This window comes from Mesoplodon bidens (genome assembly GCF_964165515.1).
Source record: "Mesoplodon bidens genome assembly, contig: HAP1_SCAFFOLD_218, whole genome shotgun sequence".
NCBI classification, from domain to species: Eukaryota; Metazoa; Chordata; class Mammalia; order Artiodactyla; family Ziphiidae; genus Mesoplodon; species Mesoplodon bidens.
The window spans coordinates 124,677-136,701 of NW_027672495.1; the positions used below are offsets into that span (position 1 = coordinate 124,677).

Below are 12,025 nucleotides of genomic sequence, written 5' to 3' on the forward strand. Positions count from 1 at the left end.
ATTCCTGGCAGAGCAAAAAATTAATATGCTTGCTGTTACAGCTGTTGTTCAGCACTGTTTTGGAAGTTCTCATAAATAGAATAGAATAAAAAAGGAAAGGAGGAGACCTATTTAGATAGGGGAAGGACAGCTCTCATTCGCATGTTAGGGATGTTAGGTTGGCCATAAATACCATGAGAGTGCCAGTCTTACTCTCTTTTGTTCACCTTTGCATCCCAGGCACTTAAATAGTACCTGGCATAGAGTTGAAATTCAGTAAATATTTATTGAAGGAATGAATAATGAAGATTTTATGCTTTGTAGGATTTTCTAGCTAGGCTAGTAATTAAAAAGCTGCCAGAGTTAACGAGAGTGCAGTAAGACTACAGTAGAACTGATAGACTGTGTCTAGCTTTTGCCTTGGGATGAACTCTCCAGCCCATGGTCCCTGTGTAACACAATACGATTCCTGTAAATATCAGTTTGGGGGGTTAAATCTTTATTCACTGAGGTTGTGAAAACTCTTTTGCTTGTTTTTAAATCTGTTGTATTCCTTTTTCTCTTTGCAGTTCTAATTGTGGAGTGGTAAACATATACAATCAAGATTCTTGTCTCCAAGAAGCAAACCCAAAGCCAATAAAAGCTGTAATGAACTTGGTTACAGGTGTTACTTCTCTGACCTTCAATCCTACCACAGAAATCTTGGCAATTGCTTCAGAAAAAATGAAAGAAGCAGTCAGATTGGTAATATTTCTTTACCCTTTCCTTTTAGCATTGATAATTTTAAAATTTAAAGTTGAAAACATGGAAAGATAATAGGAAAGTGTTGGATCATTTTGAAAAGAGTAGCCTCCTTTGATGTAGACATCCCTTGTATTGTAGCGTTTGGGTGTGACTGTAGAAATGACTGACGGCTGCCACCGAATCTGTGTTACGTCAGTTCTGCTGGGAAAGCTATGCTGTCCCTTCCTAGCGTGTCTTGAGTGGTAGCTTCATTTTCAGAGGTTTCTTCCAGCATATACGTGAAGGAGTATGTTTAAAGCAAACCCTTCATTCCTCTATAGTGTACTTTTTAAAAAATTAATTAATTTATTCATTCATTTATTTTTGGCTGCATTGGGTCTTCGTTGCCGTGCACAGTCTTTCTCTAGTCGCGGTGCACAGGCTTCTCATTGAGGTGGCGTCTCGTTGTGGAGCATGGACTCTAGGTGCACGGGCTTCAGTAGTTACGGCACACAGGCTCAGTAGTTGTGGCTCGTGAGCTCTAGAGCGCAGCCTCAGACGTTGTGGCGCACGGGCTTAGTTGCTCCACGGCATGTGGGACCTTCCCGGACCAGGGATCGAACCTGTGCCCCCTGCATTGGCAGGCGGATTCTTTTTTTTTTTTTTTTCAGTATGCGGGCCTCTCACTGTTGTGGCCTCTCCCGTTGCGGAGCACAGGCTCCGGACGCGCAGGCTCAGCGGCCATGGCTCACGGGCCCAGCCGCTCCGCGGCATGTGGGATCCTCCCAGACCGGGGCACGAACCCGTATCCCCTGCATCGGCAGGCGGACTCTCAACCACTGCGCCACCAGGGAGGCCCTAGCAGGCGGATTCTTAACCACTGCGCCACTGGGGAAATCCCTAGTTTTCTTTCTTCATCTACTTTCTTAGGCCTGGTGTCATAATGGAGTGGAGGCAATTCTTAATTTTTGAAAATAAATTGAGCTTGAAAATAAATTGTGTAAAAAGATTGCAATTTAAATAGCTGGATAGTTATTTGTGAAGATAGCTCTGTGCCAGGGGTTCCCAGGACTTCCCCCAGGTTTGGTGAATAGAATAGTAAATAAAAGGACTCACAGGACTCAGAATATAGTCATACTCATGGCTAAGAATAATTACAGGGAAAGGATACAAAGCAAAATCAGTAAAAGGAAAAGGTGCATGGGGTGAAGCCTGGAAGAAACAGGCACAGGCTTCCAAGAGTCCTCTCCTAGTGCAGGTCACATAGGACACATTTAATACAAGTCCTCTCCCAGTGCAAGTCACATAGGACACATTTAATTCCTCCAACAGCAAGTTGTGACAACATGTGTTAAGTGTTTTCTGCCAGAGAAGCTCATTAGAGACTCAGTGCCCAAGGTTTTTATTGGGGGTTGATCATGTAGGTACCCTTTGCCTAGGAGGTACCCAAAGTAAAGGCTCCCAGAAGAAAGGCAAGTGTTCAGCATAAACCACATTAGACAAATCATTTAGGCACAGTGAGCTGTCCTTATCATTTAGGGAAAGTTTCCCATGTGTGTAGGAACCTGTATGCCAGTCAAGTTCCCAGACTCCATCTAAGAGCCACTTGCAAGCGGGCCTTTCTAAGGATAGCAGCCTCAGGCCAGTGTTGACTCTCTTCTGCCCAACCTCAGAGTTCAGCTTAAATGTCACTCCATCTGTGTGAAGTTTCCTACCCTTCAGGCAGAACCAATTTCTTCATTCATTCAACAGTTACTGGCTGTGGGCCAGGTATACAGATGGCATAGAACTTTGAATGGCAGCATTACACTGTGCTATTGTTATGTGTATACCATAAGCACTTTACAGAGATTCTTATTTTTATCTTGCTTACTCAGCAAGTAAACCTTGCACACTTCATCAGCTTTGTTTAATGTATAGTTTACAAAGATTTGTAAAAGAATTGTACAAAAATATTTTGAGCCAAATAACAGTCCTCAGAGGATTGGCTCACCCCAAGTCAACAGCTAGTAAAGGGCAGTGAACTGTGATGCTAGATTCCATATTCTTTCTAACATTTTAATGGTTTTCTGACTAAATTCCTCAGAGCCCTAGAATGTGTATAGGACTTCAGATGGTAAGTAGGGCAAGTAGGAGACTAAGCTCCTCCCTGTATTATATAGAGCAGCCTCAGTATTACTTGTGGTATGTATTGGCATTTTGCATAAGATTTTCTTTGAGGGAAGAAAGAGTTCTGCTGGAAAAAGTGGTTGGAAAATATAGCATTGTGTTTTATTGCCTCTTGAATGAATCATTTGATAAATGAGAGGATCCTAATTCAAGTCAGCTTTAAAATCTCCGCTCCTGTAATGGTAGTGGTGGACTAGTACATATTAACCTTTTATCATTTTAATGGTAGTAAGCTGTTTTAGAAAACCATGGGATCTATCTCTGTTGACATAATGTATTCTGCAAGATGCCTAGTAGTTAGTTCTGCCTAGTTTGCTTCAGTGATCATGGCAGCATTTGTGGTTTTTTATTGTGGCAAAATCACACAAGGAATTCATTAGTAACAGCCAACTCCCATTTTTTTTTTTCAACTACCATTTTTTAAATGGTAGTCAACCATAATATCTAATGGAAAGAAGCCGGGCATAGCTTCAGAATGCCTCAGTGAAACATTGGTAGTGTCATTAAATGCAATCTCTTATAGTGATCCAAAGAGTTCTGTTATTCCAGCACAAAGCAGTGAATATAAATCTAAGCCATTGCACCAGTCAGAGACTCAGAAGTTAAATTGTTGTTACATCTACAATCTTGGATGTTGTAGAAGTTGTGAAACTCCTTATCCATTAAATTAAGGATGAGCGACCTTTTATTTGTTGAATTTTGGTATCTGGACCCTTAAATGTAATACAGAAATTACATTGGAGATAAAGGGAACTTTCTGAATTAAAGAAGTTTTGTTGTTTTTTTTGTGTGTGTGTGTGGTACGCGGGCCTCTCACTGTTGTGGCCTCTCCCGTTGTGGAGCACAGGCTCCGGACGTGCAGGCTCAGTGGCCATGGCTCACGAGTGCAGCTGCCCTGCGGGAGGTAGGATCTTCCCAGACCGGGGCACGAACCCGTGTCCCCTGCATCGGCAGGCGGACTCTCAACCACTGTGCCACCAGGGAAGCCCAGAAGTTGGGTTTTTATGGGACTTTTTCTTACTAGTTCAATTACAGCTTTTAATACAGGGGTCATAAAGAGAGGTTAGAGCACAGCTGAGTTCTAACCAGGTGGGGGTCATTGGTCTGAGGGAAGATGTACTAAAAACACTGGGGAATAGTTACAGTTGAGTCTTTTAGGAGGGCATAAACATGTTTTTTGCCCCTGATATCCAAGTCAGTAGGGGAGATAAAATTTAAAATTAAATTGTCTATAAGTTGGTATTTATCCTCCATCAGGAAGAACACATCAGCTTGTCGTGTGAAGCCATGGCCGCTGTGTACGGTTGTGTAGGTTATTTGTTGCACAAGGCACCACATCTAAAGAGACTCCATTTACATCATAAACTTTGTGTTTGTATTTACTGTAGTATTTCTGATAATTTTGGTAACAGAATTGTTCTGTTTATTTAGCTAGAAAAATACACAGCTACCTTCTGGTAAAAATGAACTTTAAAAAATTGCTTTTTGGGCTTCCCTGGTGGCACAGTGGTTGAGAGTCCGCCTGCCGATGCAGGGGACACGGGTTTGTGCCCCGGTCTGGGAAGATCCCACATGCCGCGGAGCGGCTGGGCCCGTGAGCCATGGCCGCTGAGGCTGCGCGTCCGGAGCCTGTGCTCCACAACGGGAGAGGCCACGGCAGTGAGAGGCCCGCGTACCGCAAAAAAAAAAAAAAAAAAAAATTGCTTTGTGTCTTGTGCCCCAACTTTTGTGAACTTCTTAGCTTTAATGGATCAAGACCACTTCTAATGCCTTTGCATTGATGCCAGGCTGTGCAGGCGGAGCCTGCTTCCCAGAGAAGTAGAAAATAATTCAAAATGGCTTGGAGATTCACTGTAAACTTTACTTTCTTGACAAAAAATGGTCAGTAGGCATTTATTGGGGGAGTAGGGCCTAGTGACTGACTGAAACCAGTGTAATAGACAGGTGTATCTAACAGTGGGTTTTACCTGGTACTTGTCTATGAAAATCACCTTGATTGGGTGGTTTAAAGTCTCATCTAAAAGTGTGAAGGATGATAGACTACCATGATTAATAGCTGAATGATAATTCTGTGTGTGAGTATGAAGGTGGTGTATTTCTTGGAAGAGCTAGAGAATGTGTGAAAATGAGTTTGTTAAAATCCTAATCTGCTTAAGGTAACAGCTTCCGTGCTTGGGTTTTATTTATCCACAAATTGGACGAAGACTTGTCTTGCCTAGGACTTGTCTTGCCTACTTGGGGGAAAACAGGCTCTACCTGGGCCTGTTTTCTCCCAAGTAGACTTTCCTGGAGAAAGAGACCTGGCCTTGAGGTGAGCTTTTGGTTCTTTCTCAATCAGAACACAGTTTCACTTGATGAACTAGGTTTTCATGGTTTAGCCCTCCTCAAGGAGAGATTGCAAGAGGCAAAGAATATACCACAAAACTGAGAAATAAAAGTGAAAAAAAGGGAGTTATATGATATCGGAAGATTTGTTATGACTTTGTCTTAGATTCAAACTCTTCATAATGTTTGAAGTACCTGTTCCTTGTGATCAAATTTTAGTATCCTTTACTGTGGTTATTAAGTTAGAGCATTAATGGGCTCTACTGTTGACTTTTCACTTTATTCATTCACTTATTCGTTTGACCTTCCCAGGCACCATGCTAGATGCTACATTTTAATGCAGCATCAAGAAAGCACTTCTCTTCCTTCCCTTCCTTCTCAGTTAATAGCACATTGAGAATCAAATTTTAATTTTGGAACACTTTGCTGTATTAAGAGAACTGTACTTGATGTGTGCTACAATCAAAAGGAATTTTTTTTTTTTTTTTTTTTTTTTTTTTTTTTTGAGGTACACGGGCCTCTCACTGTTGTGGCGTCTCTGGTTGCAGAGGACAGGCTCCGGATGCGCAGGCTCAGCGGCCATGGCTCACAGGCCCAGCCGCTCCGCAGCATGTGGAATCCTCCTGGATCGGGGCACAAACCCCTGTCCCCTGCATCGGCAGGCGGACTCTCAACCACTGCGCCACCAGGGAAGCCCCAAAATGAACTTTTTGTTTCAGCAAAATGACAGAATGAAGACTAAAATTTGAGAAAGTTGAGCTCCCAGTTGTTGTAGTTTAAAGCTTTTTATTATTTCCTGCAGGTCCACCTTCCTTCCTGTACAGTATTTTCAAACTTCCCAGTTGTTAAAAAGAAGAATATTTCTCTTGTTCATACTATGGATTTTTCTCCCAGAAGTGGTTATTTTGCCTTGGGGAATGAAAAGGGCAAGGCCCTGATGTATAGGTAGGTATTATTTATGTTTAGAAGTCAGAAAGAAGTCTCAGCTTCTTTTGAAAATGTGAAGATAAAGTTGTTACATTCTCAAGCCTGTAATTATGTATAATTTATTAGATCTGTAGTTTACTAATTAAGATTTATTAACTGATAAATTATAGAGTGTTTATAGTCGACTCCCATCGTCATATCTAAAAAAAAATGTGCATTTTTCTACCAGAAGATTTTTCTAGCAGAAAATTTACTTGGGGAATTTTTGGAGGAGAGGGGGAAGCTATATTTTGAAAATGTCAAATTGAGGGAAAGTGGCCACTTGAATAATACTGCCCCTTTCTTGGTGCCTTATGTGTAGATTGGCCTTTGTTGACTTGACGGTGCTCTATTTATTCCACTAGATTTAAGTGATTTTTTTTAAGAGGTATTTCTTTTCCTGCAGCTGTAAGCTGTAAATAAGGATGTTAACTACAAAGGTACCAAAAGCCTGTGCTCTGTGCAGGTTCTTTTCTGTGCTCAGCCTGCTTGGCTATAAAGCAAGAACAAATAAATCTAATTACACTGTTGCTAGAAGATACAGGTGACAAGGTAGCTCTGGGGGAGAACCTGTGACTTAAAAATAATAGCCACCTTTCCTTGCTCCCATGTGTTGGCAGTGAACGTTGCATAGAACCCTGTGTTTATGTTTGTATGCTTCAGGGAAGGCCTGCTTTCAAAGAAACTGAAATCTGGGGTGAAGAAGAGGAGGAATACAAATTGGTTTTGAAAAGAGCACATAGCAAACGATAGTACGGCTTACAGTTTCACTTACTTTGAAAGGAGAGTGGTTGGGTGGTCCCGGGAAGATGGATAATGCCGTCATTGTCATTTCACGTCATTTTTGGAGTGATTCTTTCCGTTTGGATTTTATAAAAGGAAGCAGATTCTTACTGAACTTAGGAATTCTCTTCCAAAGCTTTGGTTTATTATAACTGATTTCTTTCTTTTCTTAAGCCCCAGAGCTTATTAGCGTTTTCACCAGGGCATTGGTCTCTATCTAGTGAGACTGTTTCTAGCATGTGGGTTGGACTGACAGCATTTCTGTTGGATGTGGCTGGTCAGGTATTTCATAGACCCTGATGTAATGCTTTGGAGCAAGCTGATGGCTTTTATCTAAAATCTGAGGTATTAGCATTAGGATACTTCAGAATGTCAGCTTGAGGAGTAACCTAGCTGCCTAGTGAGAGTGATTGTGATTACATTTCCGCACCTGAAGTCTTCCTTAATGTCATTCTGTGATCTGATTGACAGTATCCTGGGTAATCACAAAATTGTTTTGATGATTTGTCTTTTACTTTTTCAGGTTGCATCATTACTCAGACTTTTAAAGAGATTATTTGAAGTAAGAAAATCTTTCACTTTTTTTTCATCCTACAAAGTTTTAAGGTTACACCCACTGCTGTCAATTGGCAGAGGGACCATATTAACTGATTTTTGTTTCTTTGCCTCTGGGTTGCTCTGCCTTCAGTTAAGGGAGTGGGATGGATATAGATCAGGAAGAGCCTAGCTGGACTTGAACCTTCCTTGGGAATTTTTTATCCCAAATCACAACAGTCTGGCTCTGTTCTTCTGAGGGCAGATCTTTAATATTGTGTCCATAATGGTCATCAAAATTATAATGACTGAATATTTAATCCACAAAGGAGAAGAGACTTAACTGAGAGAGATAAGTATCTCCAGATATAATTAGAGCTTCCGTAAGCTGAAACCCTTTTATTTTGTGTGTTTCTTGAGAGATTATAAGTGGCTTGCCTTGTAGCTAGTTAATGGTTGGTCATTAGTTTTGCTGCCATATATAGTATATATATTTGGCATATGCGTATATGTACACATATACGCCATATATGTATTTCTTTTTCTTCCAGTTTCATTGAGATATAATTGGCATACAGCACCGTATAAGTTTCAGGTGTACAGCATAATGGTTTGACTCACATACGTCATGAAATGATTACCACAATAAGTTTAGTGAACATCCTTCATCTCGTATAGATAAAAATTAAAGAAATAGAGAAAAACTTCTTTCTGTGTGGTGAGAAGTCCTAGGTTTTACTCTCTTAACCACTTTCCTGTATAACACACTACAGTGTTCGTTATATTTATCATGTTGTACATCCCATCCTTAGTACTTATTTATCTTATAACTGGACGTTTGTACCTTTTGATTTCCAGGTACAAGATTTGTGCCTTCCTCCAATTGCTGCTTTTGGTATTTAAAACAGTCGGACTTGCTTCTTATCCCATGGCTTTATTTATTTATTTTTTTTAATTTATTTTTTTTTTTTGATATTTTTTTATTTTTTGCTGTATGTGGGCCTCTCACTGTTGTGGCCTCTCCCGCTGCGGAGCACAGGCTCCGGACGCGCAGGCTAAGCGGCCATGGCTCACGGGCCCAGCCACTCCGCGGCATGCGGGATCCTCCCAGACCGGGGCACGAACCCGTGTCCCCTGCATCGGCAGGCGGACTCCCAACCACTGCGCCACCAGGGAAGCCCCCATGGCTTTATTTTTCACCTGAGATATGGTGGTGGTTCTGAGGTGGAGCTGCAACCGGCTGTTCATCACAGTTGACTAATTTGGTCTTCTCTGAGATTCATAAATGTTGAGGAGAGACTCTGGGAGTGCATGTAGACTTAATTAGGGGAAAGAATTTTTGAAGGTGGCGGAATTTTGAGCAAAACATTAGCCAGGCGGGGAAAGCAGTCCAGCTGCCTTGCCTTCCAAGACAGCACTGCCAGTGCATGTTGTTTGTTGGTCACCAGTGACTGTAAATCAAGTATATATTTTCTTCTGTTCTTTCCTCAGATCCAGTTGAGCCACAAGAGAAACCCATCCTGATAAATCTTCTCAGGAACTTTCCAGAATGAGTGATAATATAAGGATAATGATATATTGAGCCAGCTGTGCTTATTTAAGTTACCAGAAATGTTTTAATAAAAACCCATAGTAACTTTTGTTTGAAACTAAGTGTATGTGGTTCTTCCCTCTCCACCTACACACACGCTAATTTGGGTGCCTTTCTTTTAAGACCCAACATGAGAGATTGGAAACACCTGTCCGTAGCCAAAAATAATACAGGTAGTCAGTCTCCTGTTTCACAGTTAACCCTGATTAGTATTTCCCCCTTTCCCAGCATAGATCTCTCTGTGTTTCTGGGTATCAGCTAACAGAGGTTCTGATGAGCCATGGAGGTCAGTCCACATTTATGAGAACCTTGGAATCTAATGGTATAAATTTTGAACCTTCAGGTTTTCCTAGAAAAGGTAGTTGTGGAAGTGAAAAGACTTTTCTGGACTTAGTACTTCAGATGATTGTCACTGTTACTTTGTGGGGAAGGGGGCATATGGAAACCTGGTATGCTTGTCCTACTAATTACTAGCCACTCCCCTTCCTGGAAATGTTCATGACGCCAACTTAAAAGTTTAGTTGAGGTTCCAAGTTTGTCAGTTGATTGTGTAATTCTTTAATCATAATATAACCTTGCTTAAGTCCCTATGTTTCTTAGGAAAAATTGACATTATATTATGTATTTCACCCCACCTCCTTTCTAAAATGTGGAAAAGAAATGGCAGGTTAGAAAAGGAAGTTACCCCAATGACAAAAAATGGTTCTGGCTCTGCCCAGAGAAGTAATAGATCCCACTTAACTGTACAAACAAACAGACCAGTGCTGGGTATCTTCAGTGTCTTCAGGGTCCTTCCAGGTCTACGGGTGATGACCTCGAGCAGCCCACTGGATTGTGTTAACGTATCCCAGCATCTTTCTAAAAGAACATTTTCTATTAAGATGAGCTATTGCTGTACAATTGTGGAGACCCTTCCTACGTGGCCTCCTTTTTCAGCATCATCTGTCGTAAATAATACTAAGGCTAAAAATTTCAGAGTCCTAGATCCAGTAGGCTTATTAATATTTCTCTTTTGAGTTACTAGAGGGCAGCATTAGATTATGTGAATAATTGAAGATTTTGTAGCTTTTTGTCATCACCTTATCTTAAGCTTCAGCTCAATCAGTTTCAGAAATGGACGCTAAGCGTTCTACGTGCTTATTTGCATGTGGTTTTCAGAGTGTGAAAGACTTATAGGAATTTATCGTTCTAGAAAAAAATAATGGAAGTAGAGTTTAAATTTATTTATTTTTGGCTGCATTGGGTCTTCGTTGCTGTGCGCAGGCTTTCTCTAGTTGTGGTGAGTAGGGGCTACTCTTCCTTGCAGTGGTTTGCCTTGTTGCGGAGCACGGGCTTCAGTAGTTGTGGCACGTGGGCTCAGTAGTTGTGGTTTGTGGGCTCTAGAGCGCAGACTCAGTAGTTGTGGCGCACAGGCTTAGTTGCTCCGCAGCATGTGGGATCTTCCCGGACCAGGGCTTGAACCCGTGTCTCCTGCTTTGGCAGGCGGATTCTCAACCACTGCGCCACCAGGGAAGCCCCCAGAGTTTAAATTTTAATTCTACTTTGTTAACATCTCTAGGTCATATTTATACTCTACTAGGGGCAGAATGAAGAATTCCCAGTTCTAATTTTTTTTACTCCCTTGATGGGGATTAGAGGATTTGAGTCAAGTTCAAATCCTTCTTCTTGTAACCAGTGCCAAGCGAACTCTTCAAGGAGATAAGAGCCACAGTCATGAACTTATTTACCCACTTCTCTATTGGCAGTTGCTAAAATAGCATGAATGTGGCTCGTACGTGTTTTAGGGGGGACTCTCAAGCTGTGAGGTGATATTTTGTCATCTAGACCCACATGGGATTTATTTGGAGTAAAATGACCTTTAGTGTATTCGACTCATCTCTCACCCAATCCCTGCTACAATATTCAATGAACTGAAGAATTATTAGCCTCTTGAAAAATTTCTTCATTTGTGAGAAGTCTCTTGCTTTACTAGATGTTAAGTGTGGTGTGTTTCTGGTGAGGGTATATAACCCTTTCTAAGCCTGTGCAGAATGAAGTGACCAGCTGCAGGGTTTGTGACCAGCATTTCTGCACTTCACCCTGGGGATGGGATGTAAGCAAGCAAATGCCTATGAAATGAAGTGGCTTGCTCACACCTGTAATCAGCTCCCAGGCTACTCGGGAGTCCACTTAAATGCATCTCCAGATTGCTCGCACAAGAAGCAAAAAGCATTGGCTATTCTGTTATTCTAATCTGGAGGAAATGGAGACTGGGGCAAGAGGTGTGGGGAGAAGGAAGAATGGAGTGTAAACAGCATTTTGCAGCCCCTGGCACCATAGTTGTGCTCACATCAGTATATATGTATATCTCATGGCATTTTCATTGTTCCTCTGTAAGGAAAGTAGTACTTTCTATAAACATGGAAGTAAATTGGGGTTCAGAGAGGTTGAACATTCCAGTCCTAAAACCGTCACCCTTACGACGATCAGCGGTCCTCAGAGGGTAGTGTGTCCACACTCTTAACAGTACGAAATACAGCCCATTAGGTTATGGGTAGGAAATGCTAGAACTTCTATGCCATGCAAAAAGTATCTTTGTTACATAACATATTACTATAGATCATTTAGGTAATTTATAAACAAATAGGTTTGATTGAATTGAAGGTATATACTCAAGGATTTTCTCTGAAAGGGCCACTGATTTAGATGCCCCACACACTGCCATACCAAACTTGACATATCCAAAACTGAACACATTTCCACACCCTCCCTTTCACTGTTTCCCAGACCTGTTTTTGTATGCCCTATAATGTTAACAGGTGCTGCATTAACTGCGTCACTTAAGCTAGGTACCTAAGAGTGACCTTAAACCTGAGGTTTTTCTCTACTCCATCCCCCCACCACAAAGACTAGTTTCTCTCAAAATGTCTTATTTTTTTTATCCTACTGCCACTTCACCGACTCTCATCAGCTCTC

General features: G+C 41.4%; 1 protein-coding gene across 2 annotated transcripts in view; it reads left to right on the forward strand.

Annotated features, from left to right (window-relative positions):
- The window catches only part of LOC308610119 (U3 small nucleolar RNA-associated protein 18 homolog), a 42,451-nt gene extending 33,323 nt beyond the window's left edge, over window positions 1–9,128 (forward strand). For both annotated transcript variants that reach the window (XM_081259380.1, XM_081259381.1), the window contains 4 exons: window positions 549–723; window positions 5,999–6,141; window positions 7,469–7,507; window positions 8,971–9,128. In XM_081259380.1, coding sequence (XP_081115506.1) covers window positions 549–723; window positions 5,999–6,141; window positions 7,469–7,493 — 343 coding nt within the window. In that variant the 3' untranslated portion in view covers window positions 7,494–7,507; window positions 8,971–9,128. The remainder of the gene's footprint in view (window positions 1–548; window positions 724–5,998; window positions 6,142–7,468; window positions 7,508–8,970) is intronic.
- Window positions 9,129–12,025: the final 2,897 nt, after the last annotated feature.